The sequence below is a fragment of the Barbus barbus genome, assembly GCF_936440315.1.
Source record: "Barbus barbus genome assembly, chromosome: 25".
Classification (NCBI taxonomy): Eukaryota; Metazoa; Chordata; class Actinopteri; order Cypriniformes; family Cyprinidae; genus Barbus; species Barbus barbus.
In genome coordinates, this window is record NC_136753.1 from 3,831,377 (window position 1) to 3,857,392 (window position 26,016).

The 26,016-nt window shown below is 36.9% G+C and overlaps 1 protein-coding gene across 1 annotated transcript in view; it reads left to right on the forward strand.

Annotated features, from left to right (window-relative positions):
• The window catches only part of pcdh9 (protocadherin 9), a gene marked incomplete at its 3' end in the record, with an annotated part of 255,621 nt that extends 230,132 nt beyond the window's left edge, over positions 1 to 25,489 (forward strand). The window contains exon 5 of the mRNA XM_079377356.1: positions 24,752 to 25,489. Coding sequence (XP_079233482.1) covers positions 24,752 to 25,128 — 377 coding nt within the window. The remainder of the gene's footprint in view (positions 1 to 24,751) is intronic.
• Positions 25,490 to 26,016: the final 527 nt, after the last annotated feature.

Consider the following 26,016-nt stretch of genomic DNA (forward strand, 5'->3'; position numbering starts at 1 on the left):
ATGAGCGGGGGAAATAAAGAAATGGCCTTTATACTAGCCAGCCTTTGTTCACTGTGTCACAACTAGTGACTAACTACTATATGTGCTTGTGTATGCAATGTCAGTGTTAAATGTCTCAAATAGTCAAACCTGATGATCCTGATTAAAAAAAATTAAAATAAATAGAAAATAGCAAACCATTATATGTGACCCTAGACCACAAAACCAGTCTTAAGTGTCGAAATTGAGATGTATACATCATCTTAAATCTTAATAAATATATTTTCCATTGATATATGGTTTGTTATGATAGGACAATATTTGGCCGAGATACAACTATTTGAAAATCTGGAATCTGAGTGTGCAAAAAAATCTAAATGTTGAGAAAATCACCTTTAAAGTTGTCCAAATGAAGTTCTTAGCAGTGCATATTACTAATCAAAAAATACATTTTGATATATTTACGGTAATAAATTTACTAAATATATTCATGGAACATGATCTTTACTTAATATCCTAATGATTTTTGGCATAAAAGGAAAATGAATAATTTTGACACATACAATGTATTTTTGGCTATTGCTACAAATATACCCCAGCGACTTAAAACTGGTGTGGTGGTCCAGGGTCACATGCATATATACACTACTGGCCAAAGGTTTGAGTGTTTTTATTATTTATTTACTGGCATAAATCTCTTTTGCTTACTAAGGCTGCAATTATTTGTAAAAAAATTACAGTATTAATGTAGTAATAATATTAAATAGTATTGCTATTTTAAATAACGTTTTTTTCTATTTCAGTATATTTTCAAATGTATTTTATTCCTGTGATGCAAAGCTGAATTTTCAGTGTCACAGGATCCTTCAGAAATCATCTTAATATGCGGATTTGATGCCCAAGACAGCAATGCTAAGAAGAATTGTGCTTCTTAATATATTGTCATACATTTTTTTTATATTCTTTCATGAACAGAAAGTTCAAAAGAACAACATTTATTTGAAATATAAATATTTAGTAATACATTATGAAGGTGATTACTGTCACTTTTAATCAATTTAATGCATTAATTAAAAGTCATTACATTATTAATTCCTTTCAAACAGAAAAAAAAACATCTTTACGCTAATACTGTGTAGCTTAGTATAGACATTGTATTATCAATATTATCTGTTTTTATTCAATGTCACCAACAAAAATAGTTTAAAACCTAAATATCAATTCAAAACCCATTAATCTTGTAGAATTATTCATGCATTTCTAATTGTAGAGAAAATGCATCCATGCCTCGTGCCACCTCTCAACAGTCTGGGTAAATATAGACTTTAAATGCACCATCTGAAAACAGTGGCTAAATGTGTAATAAATTCTATGTTGAATCAAAATCTCTATTTAAAGCTATGCTTTTTTGTTTCTATTTAATGACTTTCTCATTTACTACAAATGTCCTGTTTCCCGTACTATGGTAACCATTTTAGATAAACCCAACCCTAAATTTCACATAAAATGAAAATAAATTGATCCTTATATGTTAGCCAGTCTGACATCTTGTCCAAAATGAACTGAAAGTCTAAGTATATCAGTAAATCTGGTTACACTCACTCTACTTTACCACACGCATGCACACACACACACACACACACACACACACACACAATCATACAGTTTAAGCAGAGCATCTGCTCCTTCTGCACTACATCTAGAGCTTGTGTGATCCTTCTCCTCCCGCACACAGCAACACTCACTCACACACACACACACACACATTTACGTGTGCACATTTGCCTGTTCCCTGGAGGTGTCTGACAGCAGCCAGAGGGCTGCTAAGGGGCCTTAAAATTGGGAATGATGTGGCTGGAACATTTTCTTTCCTCTCTTCTCTTCTCTTTCACAGATGTGTACACCCTCCATTCCTTCATAACACCAGTACTTCAGTCATTATAGTTTATCTCATGTCTTATGGGCAAATATGCATGTGAACCAGCGTTTCTGTGCATGTGTGTTCGAGTGGCTTCGCGTGCATTTGTTTGGATGTGTGCATATGTTTGAAGTGAATCCATGCCCCCCAATCAGCTGAGCTGAAATCAGCCTAATTAAATGACAAAAGGAGGACAGACTGTCTTCTCTTTCACAGCTTCCCGCTATTCTGCCTGATGCACAGTTGTTCTGGCAGTACAGCTCTCTTGAATTACACGCAATCACCGATGGACTTTATGAATCACTTAAAGGGGCCTTAATCAATATCTTTATTGCAAAAAAGCGGTTACTTATAATCCATGATTTGATGTGTCTGAAACCCAGTCTGTCAGTGACTTGACAGGCAGCCTCCCATTCAATGAATTAGAACACAATCAAGTGAGCTCTACAGATAACCTAGCAAATATTTACACAAAGAAATGCATATGAAAAATTTACATTTAATAAAGAATTAAAGTACTCAATCAAACACCGTATTTATCATTCTCTACATCCACACCAAACCACACAAACAGGATTGTGGGATATCAGAAACAGTGATGGGTACATTCTTAGTGTACATGAAAAACAGAACATACATATTTAACAGTCGCAAAATAAGTTGCTCATAAAATATCATGCAACTTTGGATGCAGGAATACTTTTTCTTTCTGTATTTCTTAGTTTTTTTTGGATGTTACTGATACTATTGGATATATGTGAAATGCAAAATAGCTCAAATTTGCTATACGATAGCAAAAAACAATATTTGCTATGAAAAGCCACACGTCATATGTTGTCAGAAGCTAATGTCTTATGTTCACCAACATCCTAACAGTGACCCATTTTGCAGCTTAGTTTCCATAAAAGTGAAAATATTTTAAAATAGAGCTAGGAAAATATTCATTCATTCATTCATTCATATTAATGTTTAGTTTTTTTCTTGTGAGCTAAATTATACTTAAATTATCACTAATATTTTAAGTAATGTTAACCTTTTATAATTGAATGAATTCTTGAAAATGCATTTGTGAAATATTCCAGTGATTATATTTAATGAGCATTTTACATTCTTTAAAAATGCTGTATTTTTTATTTATTGGATTCAAAGCCTCATGAATTTCCTGCAGTTCCCCTCAGAAACCCCTATGGGTTGGTGAACTCCCATTTCGGAAACCCCACTTTAAAGAATATATCTGTAAATTATAGATTATGTGCTCACGCAGATGTACAGGGTAATTGGCTCATTCATAAAAGGCAGGAGGTGAAGTTGTTTTATGAAATGATGCATCTGCATACAGAATCAGGTGTTGGCCCGCCGCTCACTTCATCAATATGTGTGTCAGCAGTAAGAGACGCAGCTGTATGCAGGGTAATGTAGTCCGTTCCCCAGCCAGGAGCACAGATTACACATGAGGGAATAGAGATGGCTGGAATTAGTTTATTCTTGAAAATGAGCAGATGATCTCAGCCTGTGTGTTAGATGGACGACACTATCATGCGACCACCTGCATTGCTCCAAGACTTCAGTGCATCATAAAATATGCATGTTCATGTGTTTTGTATGCTTTCATTTTACTGAGGTCTAAGACATTTGTGCGCTGGTGCTGCAAAAAAACAAACATTGAAGAACATTTATTGGTGGCTTTTTAGATTTCCATCTGTGGCATTCTGACTGTGGCATTCTGATGGAAGATATTCACTTGGCGTGAGCTCGTTGTTTGTCACACGGAGCTCAGTGTGAATGATATCCGTATAATACCAGGAATCTATCTTATTTGCATAATCCATTTGCGTAATTACAGCATTAGTGATCTAAGAAGCCTAATTGCATTTATATAGGCGGCGACTGACGAGGGTGATTCTAGTCGATTGTCCTGGTGAAATGAGCAGGTAAAGGAATATGAGAGGATGAGCTGAAAAATGTGAGGATATAGTTTCAGTTACTAAGGCTGTCAGAATGAGATGTCACAGAAAAGCCCAAAACAATGTCTGGATTTTCTTTAAACCCCTAGATTATGAGTTCTGCTTATTTCAGTTTCATATTTAAGTTTTAACTGTCAAAGCTGACTGTGCATATTGTTTTTTTGTTTGCAATATTGTGTTGTTGATGGTGGTGAACCCTAGTCAAAGTGACAAAGGCAGTGCTAACCAGTCTGGTTGGTGATTCTTTTTTTTTTTTTTTTTGTTTGAATTAGTGTTTTAAGATTCCTTATTTTATAAATATTCCTTATTTTTAGAATTTTTTTAGAAAGTGTGTGTGTGCGTGCGTGAGTGCTCGTGTGCTTTAAAATCTAATTATTTTTTTTTTACTGATTTTTTTCCAACCGCATACAAATTTAATAATAAATAATTAAATAATAATATTATTTTAAAAGTGATTTTAAAAATAAACAAATTCTTTAAAATAATTTTATAGCATTTTAAAGATGATATCGAAATGTATTTATTCTGTATGATTCTCAGCAGAGCAAAACAAAACAAAAAAGAATATCTGCAAATGTCTGCTAAACGGGTTTTATGTTCATGTAGTGAAGGAAATTTGATTCATCGATCCATTTTATTTGCTTTAAAGTGATCGTTTATCATTAAATACAAAGCGTTCAGTTGCACTTCTCCGGGTAGAAAGCAGGAAATCTGGACATTGAGGAAAATGAATCACAACAATGTATCTCACCTAATGCACCTTTTTATTGCATTTTGTTGCACTGAAAGGTTTTTCAGAAGAAAAAAAAAGAGAGAAGCAGCTTGTTCATTTTATGCTAAAGTGACCATTACAATGTAATTCCCAACTTCCTAGGCTTTCGAATGCAGGATGGCCTTATTCTATCCTTCAGACAGACCGTCATTCCCAAAATTGAGAATATTATTGCGGGAAAATAACTTCTCTTGGGGCTTCGGCCATGATGCCTGCTTGCAACAGGAAACAGCGTGTTTTGGACTCTCACATCTGAAGATCCCCTACCTTTTATATATTTGCCGAAAGGGGGATGATGATTTGCTACTGATAACAAGAAAGAGCCGGCAGGTGTTACTCTGAGAGACGGAGTGTCAGACTCCAAAATAGGTGAGGCGGAGAGGGACAGAGCAGGAGACATTTCTTGTTGAAATGTACTATGGGTAATATTCTTACTTTTGACTAATGGTCACATACGGGGGAAATGCAGGCTTTCTCCAGACCTCTATTGCTTGACATAAAAGCCGTTTTACTGTGGCTTTCTTTCATCTGTGTCTTGGGAGTGCTGTGCCTCCACGGCCCGAGAAAGCCTTGCTTAATCACTGGTGGTGGGTGGTGGGGTTTACAGTCTACTTATGGAAATATCAATACCTGCAGCTTTATGAGAAAGCCCGTATTATCAGGCACATTTGTACGACTGTAAGCTCGTTTAACTCGCCACTTTGTTTTGGCTTTTACAAATTGATAATCAGAGCTCTTTGAAGCAACGTACGGTCAAACTTTCACCCTCACGAACACAGAACATGAGTGTGGGAACAGCATCATTCATGCTTTATGAGTGCAGAAACGCCAGATTTATTGCAGGTGACACAAGTTCATGTTTAGAGTCCATACGGTTTATGAACATGTGAGGAACAGTTTCAGCCCTGTTTGGAAGAGTGCGTAGGTTTAATTGATTTCTCAGGGACTTGATATCACCCTGTTATGTCAATCTCGTCTGGTTTTGTTTTGCATTTTAGATGAATGCTAGAATAAACGAATCTTTGCACATTAGAGGTCTTGTGTGAAAATCTCCATCTAAAAATTAAATGCAAGCTTATCAGTCGCATCACATCGGCTTTTCAGACCGTATGCAAACCACTCGGCCGGACGAATAATTACCTTCGCCGATTGCGAAGCGAGCCCGCTAACAAGTTTCAGCCTTCCATTTGAATTTCAGCATCGACTTCATAGCGCTTTACTTGTCTTTGATTTGGAAAAGAGAGAGAGAAAATGAAATGAACCCCCTCGGTGATTTGATTTAATTTACTGGGAAATATTCCTTGTAAGCTGCATGGTGAATCTGGAGAGTTGGAGAGACTAATGCATTTGAAATTATCACCTTTGCTTGAGCATTTTAAAGTCGTTCTCTTTTCATTTTTCAGCATCTGGGAGTAAAATACTCTGTACAATTTCATCCTCGTGTCACTTTGTTTTGGCTTGACTGTAGTTAGCATTCATCGCTAATATCCTTTCCTTCAAGTGTAGCCTACACAGCCACAAATTAGCAACCCAGTGGGTTAAGAGTTAGTAAGGCAGAACATTCCATTTTCACCACTTTATAAGCACATTTTGCTGAAAACTATTTATAAAAGAAACTGTTCTGTAAAGCGAGTAACAATAAACCATGAGGCAGAGCTTAGCATGTAAACTTTGCGTTTGAACTTCAGTTATTTTGATGGGAAAGCAACAGTGTTGTGACGATACCTCAGCATAACATTGTGATGCCACAGACTGCCTTCAACATTCAGTAAAAACGGTACAAAAGCTGTCACTAGGGTGGTACGCTTTCAAAATGTACTTTTTCTCATGTAACATTGTGGGAACATTGTTTTAAAATGTCTCTAAAATGTTGAAATGTCAAGTTTTCTTGTCAGAATTATTGCTATTTAAAGGTTTTAAATACATATATGTATAACATAACATAAAAAAATAAATAAAAACATTGCCTAAACATTACTTTAAGTATGATTCGCACAAACATGTATATAACATTTATGACAAACTGAGCAAAACAAGCTTCTAGCCATTACCGGCGAACATTTAGAATATTAATGGTAAGAGAACAGAACTGCTTAATAAAAATGTTAAATGCCAGTGTGTAACTCTTGCAGCATTTGTGAAGTGTTACCGAGGAACTAACTACATATCTTGCTAAAAACTCTTCAGCAAATGCATAGCAACACCCTGCCAACCCACCCTAATATCATCCTAATATTGGTAGCAAATCAGTTCACAAGGGAAATATATATAAATAATTACAATTCATTATGATTAATTACAATTATTTATATCAGCTGCAAGTAGTAACTGTAGCAGAATTAAATTGCCATCATCTAAAATGTTCATCCAGGGAACATTCCGTGTAAGTTCAAATCAACTCTAAGAAAGGATATTTTCTTGGCCACAGAAAATACCTTCCTGAGTATTAATGCATTAGAGCATGTAGCAAGGATCAGACATTATCTACAAGCAGAATCATTAATTCATGTAATTTGTGCACGGTAATTTTATTAACTAAACAGTAACACAAACTAGTCTAACAAACAAACAAGCATACATACACTCACGAGTACATACAAAAAGGGGAGCTAAAGTGGATGAATGAAGCCATTAGAGAAACCAGAGAATGCAGTTATGGGAAATGAGTCAGAGCCACCTAGGGGTGGGCGATATGGCAAAAATATCATATCACGATTTTTTTCGAAATATCACGATTCTTTGTCATCCACAATTCGTTTTCTGCAGCCAAACTAATTTCCCTGTTATAAAGACAAAGCCTTTCAAGGTAACAAAATATAAAAAAGAATGATGGATATTTAGGCCAAAGTGGGCGAAGATAAAAATCTTTGTCATTATTTTATCTTTGTTATTAAAAATAAGAACAAAGATACACATTACAAATACGCATAATATACAGCAGGCATATTTAGCAGGAGCATTCAAGAAACTAAATGAACAAATATAAACATAAAACACTATATAAATTGATTCCTTTTAAAGTAACTTTTTCAGTCAAGAGTAGTGAGTTATTTTTTTCTCTTTGTGTTTTGTTGTTTTAACATTAAAGAATAAAAATTCTGTCATCTGTCTGTCGATTCTGTCATAGTGTTTTATATTTATACCATCATTTACTCACTCAAAATTATCTTCGATTGAGTGGAAAGACAAGGCTGAAAGCCTGGCACAAAAACTTAAGGGTCCAGAAGAGTTCTAGCTCATCCTCCTCATCCTCTTAGGATCTAAAAGAAACGCAGACTGGTGAGGCAGATCACTGATGTGAGATCTTTATCTCCTATTCAAGGTCACACCTTCTGGGAGTCAAAGAGCCAGCGGTGACTTGCACTTTCGGGAAAGTTTACGACTCTTTGTGTCTGAACATGGTCATTTGCATATGTGATTCCACTGTGTGTTAATGCAAAAACTACTAAAGATTCTTAGGACACTAATATGTTGCATAGGTATCGACATATAATATACACTCTTGATTAGATCATCCGAAGACAAATTCATAGATACTAAACATGGCATAGGTAAGGTTGCATGAAAGAGTGGTTCTATCATAAGCATGCATAAAACAGTATACGATACAAAAGGCAGTATACAAGAACAGTTATAATATACACAATTACCTGAGGATATAGGAAGGTCAAATAAAAATCTGTCTATGGATTAATGAAAGAAGTCGTTTCCTATAGCAGTATGTCTCTGTTTTAGAAAGAATTGAGTAGGGGGAAGATTCTCTCTACATACTTTAATGTTGTAAAGTTTATCTGATCTGGGTGAGGTGTCCTGGTTGCCATGGTAAACAGAGGCCTGGTGTCATTCACAGACATCCTGGCACCCAGTATGTTTATTGGATGAGGGGTCTGTGACTATTTGTTAACCTAATGCATATTTGATTTGTTAAATCTAATGATAAATTGTGTGTCTGATTGGTCCAAATGCTACATATTATTTTATGCTTTGGTGTTATTGATATCTCTGCTTAACTCAGACCATTCTTTGCTTCTCATCATTCTCAGTGTTTCTCTTTTGTTGCCACCAAAATAGGAACAAATGCAGCCCTATATTGCTATGCTAGCCATGCAGCACCAGCTAGAAGTTAACACCCAGAACAGACCCATCAGACAGAAGGAAGATTCAGAGACACTGTGCTCAGTAATAACAGGAGCTCTGGCTGGACCTTTACATCACGTCATCACCCGAAACACTTTCCAGGCACATCAAACTGCCACAGCTCCTCATGGCCATAAGTCTCTCTTTCACTCTGTCTTTACTCTGGAAGTAAAAATCCCATTTACCTTCACCACAGAAAAAATGATTTTTTTTCAACAATAACATTTAAAACTTTGAAGACAGACCTACCATGAGCTCTGAGATGTTAAGCAATGAAGCTTTTGTAGAGGCCATACTGTAGGTCATGAATAAATAAATAATAATAATGATAATTATTATTATTAGTATTAGTATTATTTGTAATAGCCACTCCCCAAGAACATCTAAATAATCCTGCAGATATATTTTTATATACTGTATGCATTTCTCTCGTACCAATCTGTGGTTTCTTTATTTTCACATAATAGCATATTTTCAACTTAAATCAATATTGCACATCTATTTATTTAAATGGTAAGTAGCTGCATAATAACCAGTATAATGTACATTCAGTCAGTCATTATCTCTAAATATAGCTCTACAGGGTGGCTGACTGCACATTATATGTTACAATGTGTCATTTGTAATGTATGCTGCTGAAATACAGGGAAGATTATAAACCACCGCAGCAGAAGTCGAAGTTGCTTTGTTGATTTACTTCTTGTTGTCTGTAAGTGTTTTTGCCTGTTGTCAGTGTTTTCATCAAAGACATTTGTATCGAGCGGCTCTCCATCGCTGATGCCAGTGGCCTTGAGATAGTGAGTCGTCACGGGGTCACCCTGAGCATCACATTTATAGAGCCTGACGTAATGTTGGCACGAGCGCTGGGACCATTTGTTCTCTGTGGATGGGTGTGTGCCAGCCGGAGCTCTGGTAATGGGCTGGGTGGCAGACGGAGACGCTGGGTGCATGAGCACTGGAGTATTTTTCCATTCTGACTAAAGCAATGATTGTGTCTCAGAACAAAAGCTGGAGGTGGACCGGCAGTGCTTCCATAAAGATCTAATTTCACAGAATTCATTTCAGTCCATTTACAGTGATGACATGATTTCTGTATCAGTTTGACACTGGTTTACCCTTGTGTGTATCCTGATGTTGAGGAATGACTGACCGTAACTAACCTATAATGCTAACTTTACATTTTTCAGTAGAGTGGCATTAGCTCAGCGGTTTTTTAAATAGTATGGCTTCTCCAGTAACAAGGTGTTGCATGACAAAGCATTACTTCACTGTTTATGTCACATTGTTTAGTATCAAAACCAACTGAGGCAATAATCACACTAGAATGTGTTTTCTCTCTCAAGTATCAATTTAGTAAAATGGTTAATTTGGCCTGTTCATTTCAGTTAAATGATTCACTTGAATATTCACTCCAGAGGGTTTCCAGACTGACTGATTGATTGATATTATAAGGTTTACTAAATATAGCTGTTTATTATGACTATAAATTAGGATGTGGGGTAATTGAATTCAATTTTGTGTACATTAAGGTTTTGATGGCATCATTCTTTGTGTTGTTATTTTTTTTTTTTTTTTTGTATAATACTAACACAGTAGTTGGCTGTTGTGCCAACACAATTATATTTTAAGTAAAATTGTGTGATCAGGACCTTGGCATATAAGCAGAGATGACTATGTTTTGAATTCAATTTAATTTAGATTTATTTTAAGTAAAAAATGTCCATGTAGAGTAATTCCCCAGAAATGATTAATACAAAATAAATAATTTGACATTGAATAAATATTTTTCATTAATGCTTTAAAAAGGACTTTGTAAAGCAGTTTGGATTATTAAATGATTATTCAAATATTATTTATAATTGGAATACATAAATATTCATTTGTATATTTGTAATGAAATATTTACCAAATTTAGTTAAATATTGATGTTCATGACTATAACTGTCAGAGTGCGCGGGGAACGAGGAATTCTTCGGTAACACAAATCTTTAATACAAAACGTAGGAGACATTTAAACGACATTTAACAGTAGACAAACACCATGGGAAAACACAGGACTTATAAAGGAAAGGAAATCAAACGAGGAAGAACTGAAACAGGTGAGGAGTAATTAAACACAACTGGAAATTAATCATCAAAATAAGGACAGGAACTAACCAAATAAGGGCAAAACGGAACAAACTCGTAACAGATCGCCCCCCATCCCGCGCCGTAACAGTTCTACCGGGAAAGGGGGCGGGTGTCCTGGAGGGACCGGTGCAGGGCAGGATACTGGAAAGGCCCCCAGGGCAGAACAGGAGTCTCAGGCGGCCATGGCGGCTCCGTGGACTCGGGAGGCCATGGCAGAGCAGAGAGCTTGGGTGGTCATGGCGGATCCAGGCATTCGGGGAGCCATGGCGGAGCAGGGAGCTTAGGCAGCCATGGCGGATCCAGGGATTCGAAAAGCCCCCGCCAAAAAAAAAATTATTGGGGAGAACAATGCCTGGGGGGCACTCTGGAAGCGTGGGCACTGGCAGAGACGGGTCCTGGAGAGGCGGGCACTGGAGGAACGGACACTGGAGTGCGCTGATGAGGAGCGGGCATTTGAGGGCGCTCAGGAGGCACAGGCACTTGAGGGCGCTTGCGAGGAGCAGGCTCTGGAGTGTGCTGGCGAGGAGCAGGCTCTGGAGGGCGTTTGCGAGGAGCGGGCACTGGACTGCACTCTGGGGTAAGGAGAGGTGCCGAGATCTCCGGGTGTAGTGCCGTTTCCAGGAGCTCTGAGAGAGCTGCGAACGGCGGTGGGCTTGGGTTGGCTGCAAACGGCAGCGGGCTTGCGTTATTCGTGGACGGCGGCCTGGATTTCCCCACGAACGGCGGGCTTGGGCAATCTGCGAACGGCGTCCTGGCATTTCCCCATGAACGGCGGCTTGGAGTTCCCCGTGAATGGCGGGCTTGAGTGAGCTTGAGCGACGACTTCCATGTCGGCAAAGGCAGAGGGCAAAAAGCAAACAAAAAACGTAAAAAAAACCGTGGGAAGGGCGCCACTCACTTCTTTTGTCAGTCTACTTTTCTTATAAAGGAAAGGAAAGGACTTATAAAGGAAAGGAAATCTAACGAGGAAGAACAGAAACAGGTGAGGAGTAATTAAACAGCTGGAAGCTTATCATTAAAATGGGGACATGAACTAACCAAATAAGGGCTAAACGGAATAAACTCGTGACAATAACTTATGGTTTAGTGCAATTTAATGTATTGTACATTGTTTTGATGACATTTAAATTAAAATATTATCTCATATGACTAAATAAATAATCTTGGCTAAATAAATAAGTAAAATAAATAAATAAATAATATGACTAAATAAATAAGCAGGGTTGAGCCTGGTCAGTACTTGGATGGGAGACCTCCTGGGAAAAACTAGGTTGCTGTTGGATGAGGTGTTAGTGAGGCCAGCAGGGGGTGCTCACCCTGCGGTCTGTGTGGGTCCTAACGCCCCAGTATAGTGATGGGGACACTATACTGTCAAAAAGCACCGTCTTTCGGATGAGACGTTAAACCGAGGTCCTGACTCTCTGTGGTCATTAAAAAAGAGTAGAGGTGTGACCTCGGCATCCTGGCCAAATTTCCCCATTGGTCTCTGACCATCATGGCCTCCTAATCATCCCCTTACACTGATTGGCTTCATCACTCTGTCTCCTCTCCACCAGTAAGCTGGTGTGTGGTGGGCGTTCTGGCGCACTATGGCTGCCGTCGCATCATCCAGGTGGATGCTGCACACTGGTGGTGGACAAGGAGACACCACCCCTCACAATGTAGAGCGCTTTGAGTGCTTAGAAAAGCAGAAAAGCGCTATATAAATGTAATGAATTATTATTATTATTATTATAAATAATCTTGACTACAGTAGTTAGTTGTCATGAAAACAAAATATTTTTTTATGGGTCAGGACAAGGAGGGTGAATAAGACCAGAGGGGTTTTATTAAATAATAATTAAGGATTTAATAAATAAATATCAACACTGTTATTTATTTATTTATTGGTAGGAAAGATATCATAAATATATATATATATATATATATATATATATATATATATATATATATATATATATTGGGTTAATATATTTGAGATATTTCAAATGGACAGCTTGACTGTAATTTAACTGTTTTAAATAATGTTTTTCTTGTGGTTTGGCAAACTAAGTCTCAATTATCTTCCCCAATACCGGTCTCTCCAAACCGCAGAGAATCGAGTTGATTCTTCATTAGTGCTGTCTTTAGCAGTGTTGGTGTACTTCATCAGTTTGGAAATGTGCGCTGTAAATGAGCAGTGCACAGTGACTCATTATTCGCTACTTTATGATGAGAGTCAACAAACTGAGATCAGCATGTCACCAATGCAATGCTCGTGCACGCACTATATGGGTGTCAGTGTGTTTCTCCAAATTGAAGGCTGTGTTGCTGCATGTTCTTTATTAGCTGTTTATCAGAATAAACTTAATGAACCTTGCCCTTGGCTTGACTGTTCTATTGTTGTCGTACTGGAGCGAGGGACCATCTGATCACTACACCGGCTGTACAGCACTCCGACACCTTCTGTCAACTGCGAAGTGTGCATCTGCTGCCGTATGTGAGAGTGTGTGGATATGCATTTCAGATGCTATTATAGTTTGCAGTCAGGCCTCGCTTATAAAACAAGCAGCAGAAAATTCAGTGTAAATCAATATAAAATCATAAATTGTTGCACGGAATTGATTTTTTTCAATTTCAATTTTTTTAACATAAAAATAGATCTGCTATGTTTTATGAAACCCAAGGACTTGGCTAGTTAGCCCCTCTGAGCAAGTGTAATTGAGTTGAATGAGAAAGCTAACAGATAGTTTTCTTTATTATCGACCTCGCTGGTGGTAACACAACTAAATAGCTTTTGTCCTTTTAATTGTGATCCAAAGCCGTACAACACCAATACGTTTAATATAGAGTTAAACATTCTTCAACAACCCTTAAAGCTGGATAAAGAAAAATAGATTTTTGTTTTCTTTTTTATTTGGTTTTAGTTCATTTGGTTCTATTTTCCCCTTTCACACGAAAAAAAATTAGGACAAGGTCTCGAAAACTAGGAAGAAAAAAAAAATACATTAGCATGAGCTCCCACATTAATATTTTCGTAGCCTTGTGAAATTCTTTTGTTAGCGAGTTATTCATGCAATAATCCATCTGGAATCATCAGCTGAAATGATCCATCTAACCGTTCATTTACCAAAGCAATAATCAGTTCACACATAAGCAATTACTGCAACAATGTCAGTGACATCTCTATAATTATCACAAGAGACAATGAGAGACTCAGGTGCTGGATGAAGTCAGTGGAGCCCATGCCTGTAGACTTCTGGACAGAGGTTTCATTAATTCTGTGCTTTCTTAATAAAGATATTTTGAATGGTTAAGTCTGAGATAATGGAAATAAGATCTTTTTTTTTTCTTTTTTTTTTCTCTTTAAGTTTTGAGGGGTCATACCATTTGACATGTAAAACCTAAAATAATCTTAGGTCAAAGAATATCTGACATTTTTACAGGATGTGTAGACCTTAAGGCTGATGATACACGTGGCAACTTTTTGAGCAATTTTGCCAGGAAACTTTTTTGAGCAATATTTCTTGGGCACTTTTCCATTGAGAATGGGTAACAAATTTCTATCTGGATATTTTAGATCAGTCGTGGGCCCTCTGTCTGGTTGCCCATTGATGGCTGCACTGCCCAAAGTTGCCTGGTATCATTGCTCAAAAACTTGCTCCGTGTATCATCAGCCTAAGACACAGTCATTGGGTTCATTGTGGTGATGTCATTATCTGTTTTATGATTTTATTGTGATATGATAACAGCTTCCCACATGTTTGTGATATTTCACCCAAAAACAAAAATGATGTCATAATTTACTCACCCTTATGCCATTTCAAACATGGATGAATTTCTTTCAGCTGTTGAACACAAAATAAGATGTTTGGAAGAATGTTGGTAACCAAACAGTTTATGGTAGCCACTGAATTCCCTAGTATGGAAAAAAAGAGGCTACCATAACTGTTTGTTTACCAGCATTCTTACCAGCCCAACTTGAGACTAAATAAATGACAGAATTTTCATTTTGAGTGATCCTTTTTAAGCTTAGCTGTAAGTGGCAGAGAAAAGTTTTCCAAATTTCAACAACATTTGATCATTTAAAACTGCTTTGAAATTTCCTTTTTAAAAGCATTATTGAAAAGGTATTAATTTAATGTGTCGAACTACCTCATGAAGTTGTATTTTATATAATTTCACACTTTTGGTTTGAGTCTTTGTTTGTTTAATTACAATTTCTAGAGCGGTACTCCACCTTGACATATTAATCAATCAATCAAAATGTACTTTAATTTTGAAATTGAAAACATGGTCATCTTCAAAGATTTACTGAATTACATTTTAATCTATTTGAATGTATTTGAATGAACTGCTGTCACGTCATTGACCTGTGTGTATGTGTGTGTTCTCATAAAAAAGACGTTGTGTTTCTGAAAGAGAACAGCATTCCCTCCCTCTCGTTACAAAGATGGCCGTACACACACCAACACACTTTGATCTCTGTCCAGCATCCTGCAGCCCAGCCTTTGATTATCGCACAAGGTGACATGTGCTGGTTGAGGGGTGCCATGCTGATGCTGGTGTGACAGGTGCAGTCATCAGACTGACTGGAGGTCAAACAGAGAGGCCAAACAGCAAGCCAAAGCAGCCCAAACTAGGGCATGGCGTCACGGCAACCAAGCGCCTAGACGACAGGGTGTCATAGCGATGGAGGCTGGAGACTGTGACGGAGCCCGTCAAGGATAAGAGAACGAGAGCAGTTTCAACAAATAACCGTAAACAATGGAATTTGATTTTTGGGTGTTTTCGTTATTGCTAGGACGTTATGCGGATTCTGTGTTTTTTAGGCTGTTTTTGTGACATTGCTTCAGTGTGCTGGGTGATTGCTAGATAGCTTCTTACTAGCCAAAGCCAAAAATGTCTCAGTGATAATCAATGACTGTGTTTGTTACAAACATGTATGATATTCTTTCTTCTGTTGAACACAAAGAGTTTTGGCTAACAAACAGTTGACTGCAGCCATTGACTTCTATTGTATGGAACAACAATACTATGAAAGTCAATGGCTACCAACATTTCTCTGGTTACCAACATGTTTAGTTTGAAAAATGTTGGCAACCAAACAGCCAACGGCAGCCATTGACTTTATGGAACAAAAATAACATGGAAGGCAATGGCTACCATCAACTGTTTGTTTGGTTACCAACATTCTTAGTTTGAAGACTGTTGATTGTTGACATCCATTGACTTCCTTGGTAATGAACAAGAATACTATGGAAGTCGATGGCTACCATCAACTGTTTGGTTACCAACATTCTTCAAAATACCTTTTTTTGAGTTTAACAGAAAAAAATAATTAATAGTTTGGAAAAACATTACAATGACATTTTAATTTTAGGAAGAACTATCCCTTTAAAGGGGGAAAAAAAACAATGGCAAGACAGGCTAATTTTAGTGTATTACCTTTCTGAAGTCAGATAATACTTCTGTTAACAGTTAGATTAGATGATTCTCTTACAGATCTCAAATTTACCAATAATAACTTATTGACGAAAATAGCCTGCAACTGTTTAATTGTTGTTATTTGACTTCTCTTTTCATTACAAGAGACATGCGAGTGAACGAACACATCTTTATGAATAGGGAGATGTCAGACGCCATGAAAAACAGGTGGCATGATATTCCCTAAGCTTCCTGTATGCGCTATTGTATCGCAGCCTGAATTGCCTGGCACATTTGACGAAAAAGACTACGCAGCACAGCTAATTTTCTTAATCAACTGAAAAAGTCATATAATGGGAAGATTGAACCAAGCTGATATACTGAACAACAGTAAGCGTTTCAAGGTTTTTTTTATACCTCTTGTTTTCCACAAGAGCGATAGAGTTGACTGTCGGTAAGTCGCTACGTCTCAGAGCGATTGTTATTCATGAAAGACAGCATCAGTCACTCCACTTATTTGTAAACATGATATTTTGGAGGGGAAAAAAGAAACGACGTCCAGAACAAAGGAAATAATATATTTCCTAATGACATAGCTCCGCTTCTATGTTTCCTTTTTAATCAAAGTGTTGCTGGAGCGTTGCTTCCTCTGGCTTCTGATTGTGTTCACCTTGGATGCCTTAACCTTGACGTCACACACTGCGGAAAAGGAGTAATACAGCAGGATCCTTTGATTGTGACAATTTTTAATCCATGTCCATGGGTCCGTAAAAAAAAAAAAAAAAAAAAAAAAAAAACTTTTCCCATTTGCCTCTTCTCAAATTTCAGATTTCACAGATCAGAAATCAGTTGGAAAAAAAGGGCTAATTATTTTCAGATTCATGGAGAAAACAGCATGGCACATGAACAGGAGAGCTGTTGGCATTTCTTTGAAATATATTCCATTTTTGGTTCTGAATGTGTGCAAAGATGGTGCTCATTTGAAGATGGCATGAAATGGTCTCCTACATGCTTCTAACTTCTGGCACACAAAGCTTTAAAACTGCTATATTATTTCCAACCTTATAGTGCAGTAGTATATAATGAATGCATCATTCATTCATTCATAATGCGACATTTAGATCCTTTGTTTGCATTTTCACTTTCAGCATTGGAATTTCCAGCAATGGAAGTGAATGGACACAAGTAAATAGGGTCAATTGTGATTTCATGTCGACTTAAATGCCTTTAAATCGATAACAGAGCAGAGAATGTCCAGTTATCCCAAATATCCACATTGCCTTGGATCCATCTCAGCTGGACCACCTCATATTTGTTTCGTCCAGCCCAACACAGCAGGTCCACATGGCAGGTCGATGCACGGTGGATATCGGGCGTCTGTTTGAGACAGGTCTCGTGGAGCACCAATTTGCATGTTAATGAAAGATGCAACCCTGTCAGCGGAATGGAAATCACAAATGAAGGGACAAAATGAGAAGAGAAAAGAGCATGAGTAATTTAGTTAACATGGCTGGAGCAGAGGGCCATTCGACATGATCAATCTCACTCTGCGATTGAAATGATATCATTAAAACAGAGGAAGCTGGAAAATAGGTTTGAAATGCATTGATTGAAGAGGCAGGGGTAAAATTGATATCACCGTGGTGACCTAACATTTCCCAGGTTGAACTGAATATGTGACACATTTCCTGGTAAATGTCGTTTTTGTAATTCCATTGTGTTACTCGTACTGTTACTCTTACTTTATACTTAGTATTTAAACTACTCCTAATCACAAGAATTTATGAAATTCGGATAATAAAACAGACAGAACCAATATGAAACCACTTAGCAACGCTTTAACAAAGCCCTAGCGACCATATCTAAACATGAATATCAGGTATTCACACAGAAACCTGAGCAAACCACAACATCACAGCAGCTATCACCACAACATCCAACCATATCTCAACATGAATATCAGGTATTCACTCAGAAGTCCCTAGTAACCACTCATAACAAAATACAAAAGCACTCATTCTAGAAACCATTTAGCAATATCATTAAGACATGGAGTGGACAAACAACCAAAACATCCTACCAAAGCAACTTACCAAAAAAAAAACATTCAGAGCATCTCAACAATCACACACAACATTCAATAGCTTCCTGTCGGTGATTTTTGCAGTGGCAAGCACCACTCACATTTCCTTCAGCAAATGTAAAAATCCTTTCTCTATTTTTTGGTATAATTATGGTCACTGAGTACAGCACTTTATATGCAGACCAGCTGAGTAACCTCAGGTGCTTGACATGAAACTCAAAACAGGAGTGTTTTTAAATAAAGGAAATGCATTTCATCGGTGGAGTTTGAGGGTGAAATTGTTTTCTTCTGTGAAGTGTGTGTTTCCTCCCTTTCTCTACCGTTCTCCATTTCCTGTGGTGCACAAGGGTTGTCTGTCAAAAATCTGAAAATCGTCTCAAATTCACCATAAAGTTACTGTGGTTTGAAAGCTCTCACACACATAATACAGTGTTAGAGGGGGAAATGTGGGGCAAGTTCAAACAGAGACTCTCTCTCTCTCTCTCTCACTCTCTCTCTCACACACACACACACACACACACACACACTCTGCTCTTGTTCTCAGCGCCCTCTCTCTTTCCAATCTCATTTGTGAAATTCATTTTCCTGTCACCGTGACTCAGTCTCTAATTCATCCCTCATGATTCCTCATGTCAGTCCCATAATGCCATGCTCCTATGCCTCCTCAGAGACCATTAGAGGAGTGATAGGGATGGACTGTGTCTAGCTCAGCGACATGCAGACGGTTTGTGGGGAAGGGGAAAGCAAGGACTCACAGATCATCAGTGTACTTTCTAATGCATATTGTACACTAAATTGCCTTTTCCAAATTGGTAAGCTCCAATCTGATTGGCTGGCTCCATGCAATTACTGGGAGTCAGGGTGTAGAGGTTTTATAATTCTGCCAAGAAATATAGTCGTGTTTATATGTTTCCAGGCAGTTAAAATGAACAAAGGTTTGCTGGATCTGTTTCGTGGCATTGGAACTGAACTGTCATAAAGCAGTAGTTTTATTCAGGAGGGTCTTTAGAGAAGATGTTTTGTAGCGTGTCATCAAAAAGGATTTTGATGGTTTTGAATACATTTAAATGGGGGAAAATGTATTTATTTGTTTATGCTCAAAGTTAATATCATTTAGTAAGTGTGCATTAATCACATCAAAAATCACATTAAACACATGAATGATGATTTATATTTTAAATAAATGCCTTTTATTTATTCATTCATTCATTCATTCATTCATTCATTTTTTCTTTTTGTTTTTCTTTTACATTTTTTATTGGAGTGACCTGAAAAAAAGTATTGTGGTTTCCACTAATCATCTGAACAACTAGTGTTCATATTCTTCTTCTTCTTCTTCTTATTATTATTATTATTAATAATAATAAAGTTTTCTTCAGAAAATGTACTGCATATTAGAATGATTTCTGCAGGGTTTGTTTTTATTTTGCAAGAAGTTTGCATTACATTGATCAAAATGACTGTAATTAATGACATTAATAACGTGCCAAAGGATTCCCTTTTTTTCCAAATAAATTTCATTTTTATTTTTTTTTATTGAGAAGCAAACTTATTATTGAGCAGTAAATTAACATATTAGAATGATTTCTGAAGACTGGAACAATGATGCTGAAAATTGTGCAGCTTTGCAATACAGGAATAAATTACATACTTATATCAGTGTAGGACACATGTATTTAAAATTGTGATAATATTTCACATAATTACTGTTTTTACTGGATTTTTGATATGTGCAACCTTGGTGAGCATAAGAGTATTTCTTATAATATTTACTTGCTTACTAATTTGTTGACTTGACTTGAGATTCTGAGTTGGCATTAAGAAATTTAATTTTACATTAAATATTGTAATTATTAATATAGAATATTCAATGATCACACCTGCATATTCCATTTCTCATAGAGACAAGAGCTCTGGTGGCACTGCATTAATACAACAGAAATTTGAAACCAGCACCACGACCGTTTCCTCAATCCGTTCAGAGGAGGTAGCAGCAATAATTAAACCATTTTGACTCCATCTGGAAGATTAGAAATGCCGAATGCCTACAGGAGCCTGAAAATTACAGAGTGGCAACCTAAAAATAACAAACTCTTTCAACATCGCCATCATGTTGTAATAAACACATATGTCTGAATGCGAGGAGGCTGCTCTTTTCTTCAGTTAGTTTATTTTCTCTTCATAACAGACGGAGTGACAGGTCTCCCTCCAGGGATAAATATTTAAATTCACGTGGAAATAGGGCTGGCTTCTATAAATGGTACGAGCATACAGTGCGCCTTGTGAAAAAAAAAAGTGACAAAAATCTCTGAACATCAGCGCGCATAGTGGATTCATTATTATTTGTTGCTGATGTGATCGTTGCTGCATTATTCCACATTTTTATCACACATTATGGATGTAAATCAGACTTTGTGCCGTTATTTGCATTGCGTACACTCACACAAACATGCCAGAGTGATGGAAATATAGATTCTGGCCTCTCGTTCGGGAGCAGATATGGAGCTTTAGGCCTGATGAGGGATGAGGGCCGAGTCTAACGCTGGTTTATGGGACGCTGAAGCACCAAATGGACCATGTTATTAGTCTGATGACGAGAGGAATGGAGCCGACATGTTAGGAATAGATTAACTCCAGAGAATGGTTGATCATGGAGAATTGCTTCTTTAGCTCTATTTCCATTAAAAAATAAAATAAAAATGGCACTGAGTGCATGGCTTTCATGATGTTTGGATCCATAAATATCTGTATTCTTCTGCAGATGTGGATGGATCAATATTTTGAAAGGAACTACTAAAAGCTAAAATAGTTCATCCAAAAATGAAAATCGATCACAACAACTAGGCAATACAGTATATTTATAGACATTTCAATATGATTATTGTGAGGAACAGAAAGTGTTGACATTCACTCTAGCTCTCCTTGGTGTGTTTATAAGAGTTCATGTAAGAAGTTCAAGAGCAAATCATTCAGATATTTTCAGTTAGCACTTCACAAAACCATCCTGACTAGTGCGGTTTCATTTGTGAATAATTTGCTGCTTCAGAGACTCATAAATAACAGGAACGATGCTCACATGTTGCCGTCTACTCATATAGACGTACAAAAAATTGATTTTTAATGTCCTTAAGTATTAAAAGTAAAAAGTACTGATTGATGAATTTTATAATTTTAATTTATATTCTTTAAGATTTAATAATTTTATTTATATGTTTTATAGATTCTTACTTCTCAAAATATTTGGGTTAGAGGGGTTGTCATACAATACATAAACAAATAAATAGATATCACAGAGGGCAAAATATATACAATTTTAGAAATATGTTATGCAAACATACTAGTTCAAGCTTCTTCAATAGTGGGAAGATGCATATGCATTAATTTGTGTTATTTTTGTTATATTTAATTTTATATCTTGAGAGGGTGATACACAAATGTGGGCATGCACTGAATTTGCATTGACGAATTTCATACAGTGGCTTTTTTACAGTAGATTTAGGTTATAAATAAATCACAGTAGCAACATAAATGTGATTTGAATTTACAATAATAAATCCTAAAATTCGGCTTTAGTAACTTACTTCTCACGCCTCAGTCACGCCATGAGACACTTTGAGAGAATTCACTGAGATAAGGAGTGTGTTATGCTTTTAGGACAATGATCATCAAAATAATAATAGTCTGATAAAGTACGGATACTTGAAAGATGTATTTAAAAACAGAAACAAGTAAAAATATGTTCTTACTCTCCACCACTGATAGAAACAAACACTGAAACAATCTCAGTTCGATTTATTTGCTTTTGATTTCAATCCTTGCCCAAGAGAACCCAACTTTGATTGATACTTAAATGAAATAACAAGAGCAACAACCATTGAGAATGCTGGCATGTCTTCCAAGAAAAAAAGAGTTGTTTTGTGTTGCATCTCGCTGTGTTCTGATTATGTTGATCATGCTATTAGTCATCTGTCCTTTGTCTCAATGTATTTTAAAGTGGTGCCATAAATATCTCATGCTTCAGTGATTCTTCCATTTCCTGCGGTAACTCTGGCAGTCGCTTATGCCTTATCACACCAATTATGTAGAGACATGGAGCTTTGGCTTGTTTTTCCTCATCAGATGCTCATCTTTTCCCCATTTATTAGTTCATCGGCTCCGTCCGGCTACAGCATGTGGCTGTCTTTCATATACGCTTTATACGTTTCTCGCAAACACAAATCATCGATCTCTGATCTCCTTTTACGACGTATTTTTCAAAGCCCTTTGTTCATTGTAGGAAATGTTAGAAATGTTATTTGTTACAGTGAAAATTAGAGGCAGAATTGAAACCCTAGCGCTGCATTACACAGAGCGTATGAATAATAGATGCCTTGTGTCCGGGATTCGCAGAGTGGTGTTAAAATGAAAGTGTGTTTTCAACAGAACCGTATTATATTACAGCATTATGAACGTGTTTTGCCTGAATGCAGGTCATAACGACGTGTTGGTTTGTATTCGGGAAGCTTTTTGTTTGATTGTTGGTGTGACAGATGTGAGTGACATAAGGAAATGAAAGGATATTCAGTGTGTCGCTAAACACATCTGAACCAGAGCTCTTCTGTGGAGAGATGAGGTGCTCGAGTTAATCTCACACTTTATATTTAGCAATTCAAGCTGCTTTCAAATCAACTTTGGGCCCATTTTTTATCACTCAGCAGCTGGTGGGGAGCGCGAAGCTTTTAAGCTGGACTGAGAACAGTGTAGCGAGTGGTCTGTGATAACAGAGCAAGACACAGTCTAGTCAAATGCTAGAAAAAAAACAAGAGCACACGTTTGCTTTTAACATGGAGAGGGACATTTTAAAACCATTCAGCATGACCAGATGTTTTGCCCAACAACACAGTGAAATTGTCTGTTCCACCTGAAAATGCAGTTATCAGCTTATAGTCAGTGATTTGGAAAGGACCAAACAATATTTTACAGTATTTTACAATACTTATAAGAGCATATTTTGTCAATAACTTTCTCGTCTTTCAAAATAATACAAGCATCTCTATTTGGGCACTTTTCTCAGCAGTTATTTTTTATTTTAATTTTTTTATTTATTATAATTTTTTTAAAATAAATTCAGTGAATTAATAGCATGCAATTAATTTATTAAAATAATAATAATAATATTGATGTTGTTACATAAAATCAATGGTGATTAATTTAATGATTAACGATGCTATTAATAAATTATATTAGTAATAAATAATATTAGTAACAGCAACATTAATAATAAAACTAATAATAATGATAATAATGAAATTAATAATATACTGAGGTAGGATAACTGTAATATTTGGCACACTACTTCTGATGTAAATCTGTACACATGATTTATTGCCTTTTCCTTTCTTTGACTGTTGTCTCTCAGCATGAGACATTTGTTTGCAAGAACTTGCTATAAATAACATGCAGCGTTGCATACAACTTTAATGAAGCTTTATTGAAGTTGCTGTTTCTTTTCATATAACATTGTGGGGACTATAATAGTTATTATTTCAACTTTGTTCTGTCCAAGAAGGATTAAATATATACACAGATGGGCATGGTGTAAATACTAAATGCCTCCCTGAGTATTATCTTCATTATCTTCTTGATCATGTTTGACAATGCAGTTGAGCCGATGATACCACATCGATTCCCACAATGCACTTTATGTTCCGATGTGGGTGGAATGTGTGTTTTCTTTTTTTCCGCCCACTGTATTCAAAGTCAAATATATGCATAGTTATCTTAATTCAGAGTATACAACTGCAAGTTCCATGAGAGTGACAATGACAGCAATTCTTTTATTTTATACATTGATTGTTTGGTTTATTGGATTTTTAATTATTGTAGTATTTATTAGTAATGATTATACTAATTTTCATTTCCCTCTAATGCAGTCTGTTTTGAGCTGGTTGGGAAGAGAATGACAATTTAAAATGTAAAAAGTGTTACCTTTGAACAAATTGCATTAATTATTGCAAAATAATAATAATAATAATAGTAATAATAATAATAATAATAATAAACAACAATGATAATCATCATAATCATCACCATCATCATCATCTGCAAACTCACATTGAAAATTAATAACTTCAATTTGCTTTGACACTTCACATCACTGCTTTCAATGTGAATTTTCAATGTGAATGCGAAGGGTAACAATAAAACAAAACAAAATAAGTAAAAAATGAAATGTTTTGTGGAACTTAGATGGTGATGCAAGGCTTAACTATATTTTGTATATTTTTACATATATTTGTTCAGTCTGTGTCACAGGTCTATACTCTGAAAGTTGTAAACATGACAGACGATTCTAAGTAATTATGTTCTCTTTGTGTCCTCAGATGGACCTCTAGGACCAAGAGGCTTAGTGGAAGCCACAGAGATGTGCACCCAAGAGTGTCTGGTGTTGGGCCACTCCGACAACTGTTGGATGCCGCCGAGCCTGAGCTCGTACCCCTCACCCAAGTCCCCCGTTTCCTCTTTCAACAACCAAAAGGAGTGGGCTAAAGAGAGACTGCTGAACGGCCACACCCTGACCCGCAGCTGGAAGGGTGAGCGTGGAAGCCAGGAGCAGTTTGGGGACAGGAAGACCTTCGGGAGCTCGGAGGGACATTTTGGCAGCGGCGGCGGTGGTCACATGGCCGACATCCCATTGGCCAGCCTGAAATCTTACCAGCCCATCTCTGGTCCCGACAGTCCTAAAGAACAGCAGCTTTAAAGGTGTTTTTTGGGTTCGTTTTGTGTCCGGATCATCCCAGCAACTTTTGAAAGCTTTAGTCCATTCCTCTTTTTTTCCCTCCTTTTCTTAGATCGATGCTAATGCGGTGTGATAGTTACGTGTATGGAGTAGACCTTAGACTTTATCGCTTATGCAGGACAGTATACTATGCGAATCCGACTCGCCGACGGCACGTCTGCGGAGATCTTCTCGTGCAAATCCATAGCTGCCCTTAAACTCCCATGGTTTGCTGCAAATTCACATTAAAAGGAATCACCGTATACTTCGTCTTGAACAGAGACTGCAAACAAACGTTCAAGATGAACAAAACAGGGCTGTGCTCTATGTATCACGGTTATTTAAAAAAAAGAAAAAAAAACAAAAACAAAAAAAAAACAATGTAACAGCTGACCAATATATACATATATTGTGACGTGGTTGTTTTTGAGCTGTTTTGGGACTATATTAATCTACACCATCTGAGAAAATGGAATTTACAAATCGAGAAAGCGTTGTGCTAATAACACTGTTAGTGGAAATCGTTTAGTCTGTCATCGTTGAAGTGTTTGTAAATAGGACTTAATACTAATCGATTTTATGTACTTGTAACAATAATCACATGGAATAGATCAGTGAACATGACAGCTGTCTTTTATCATTTATCGTACAGGACGCGTTGTTTTTATCGGCCTTTTGTCATTAACGTCATTGTCTTCTGGAACAGAGGACCACAGTCTGGATCTGTAAAGCAAACACACACACACACACACACACGCAGATGCAAACACATACCCACACCCCCTCTGGTGGAGATTTAACGAACGAATCCGGGATGATAATGTCAGTCGGTCATGACATTACACAATTGCCCCATTTTTGCATTTACTG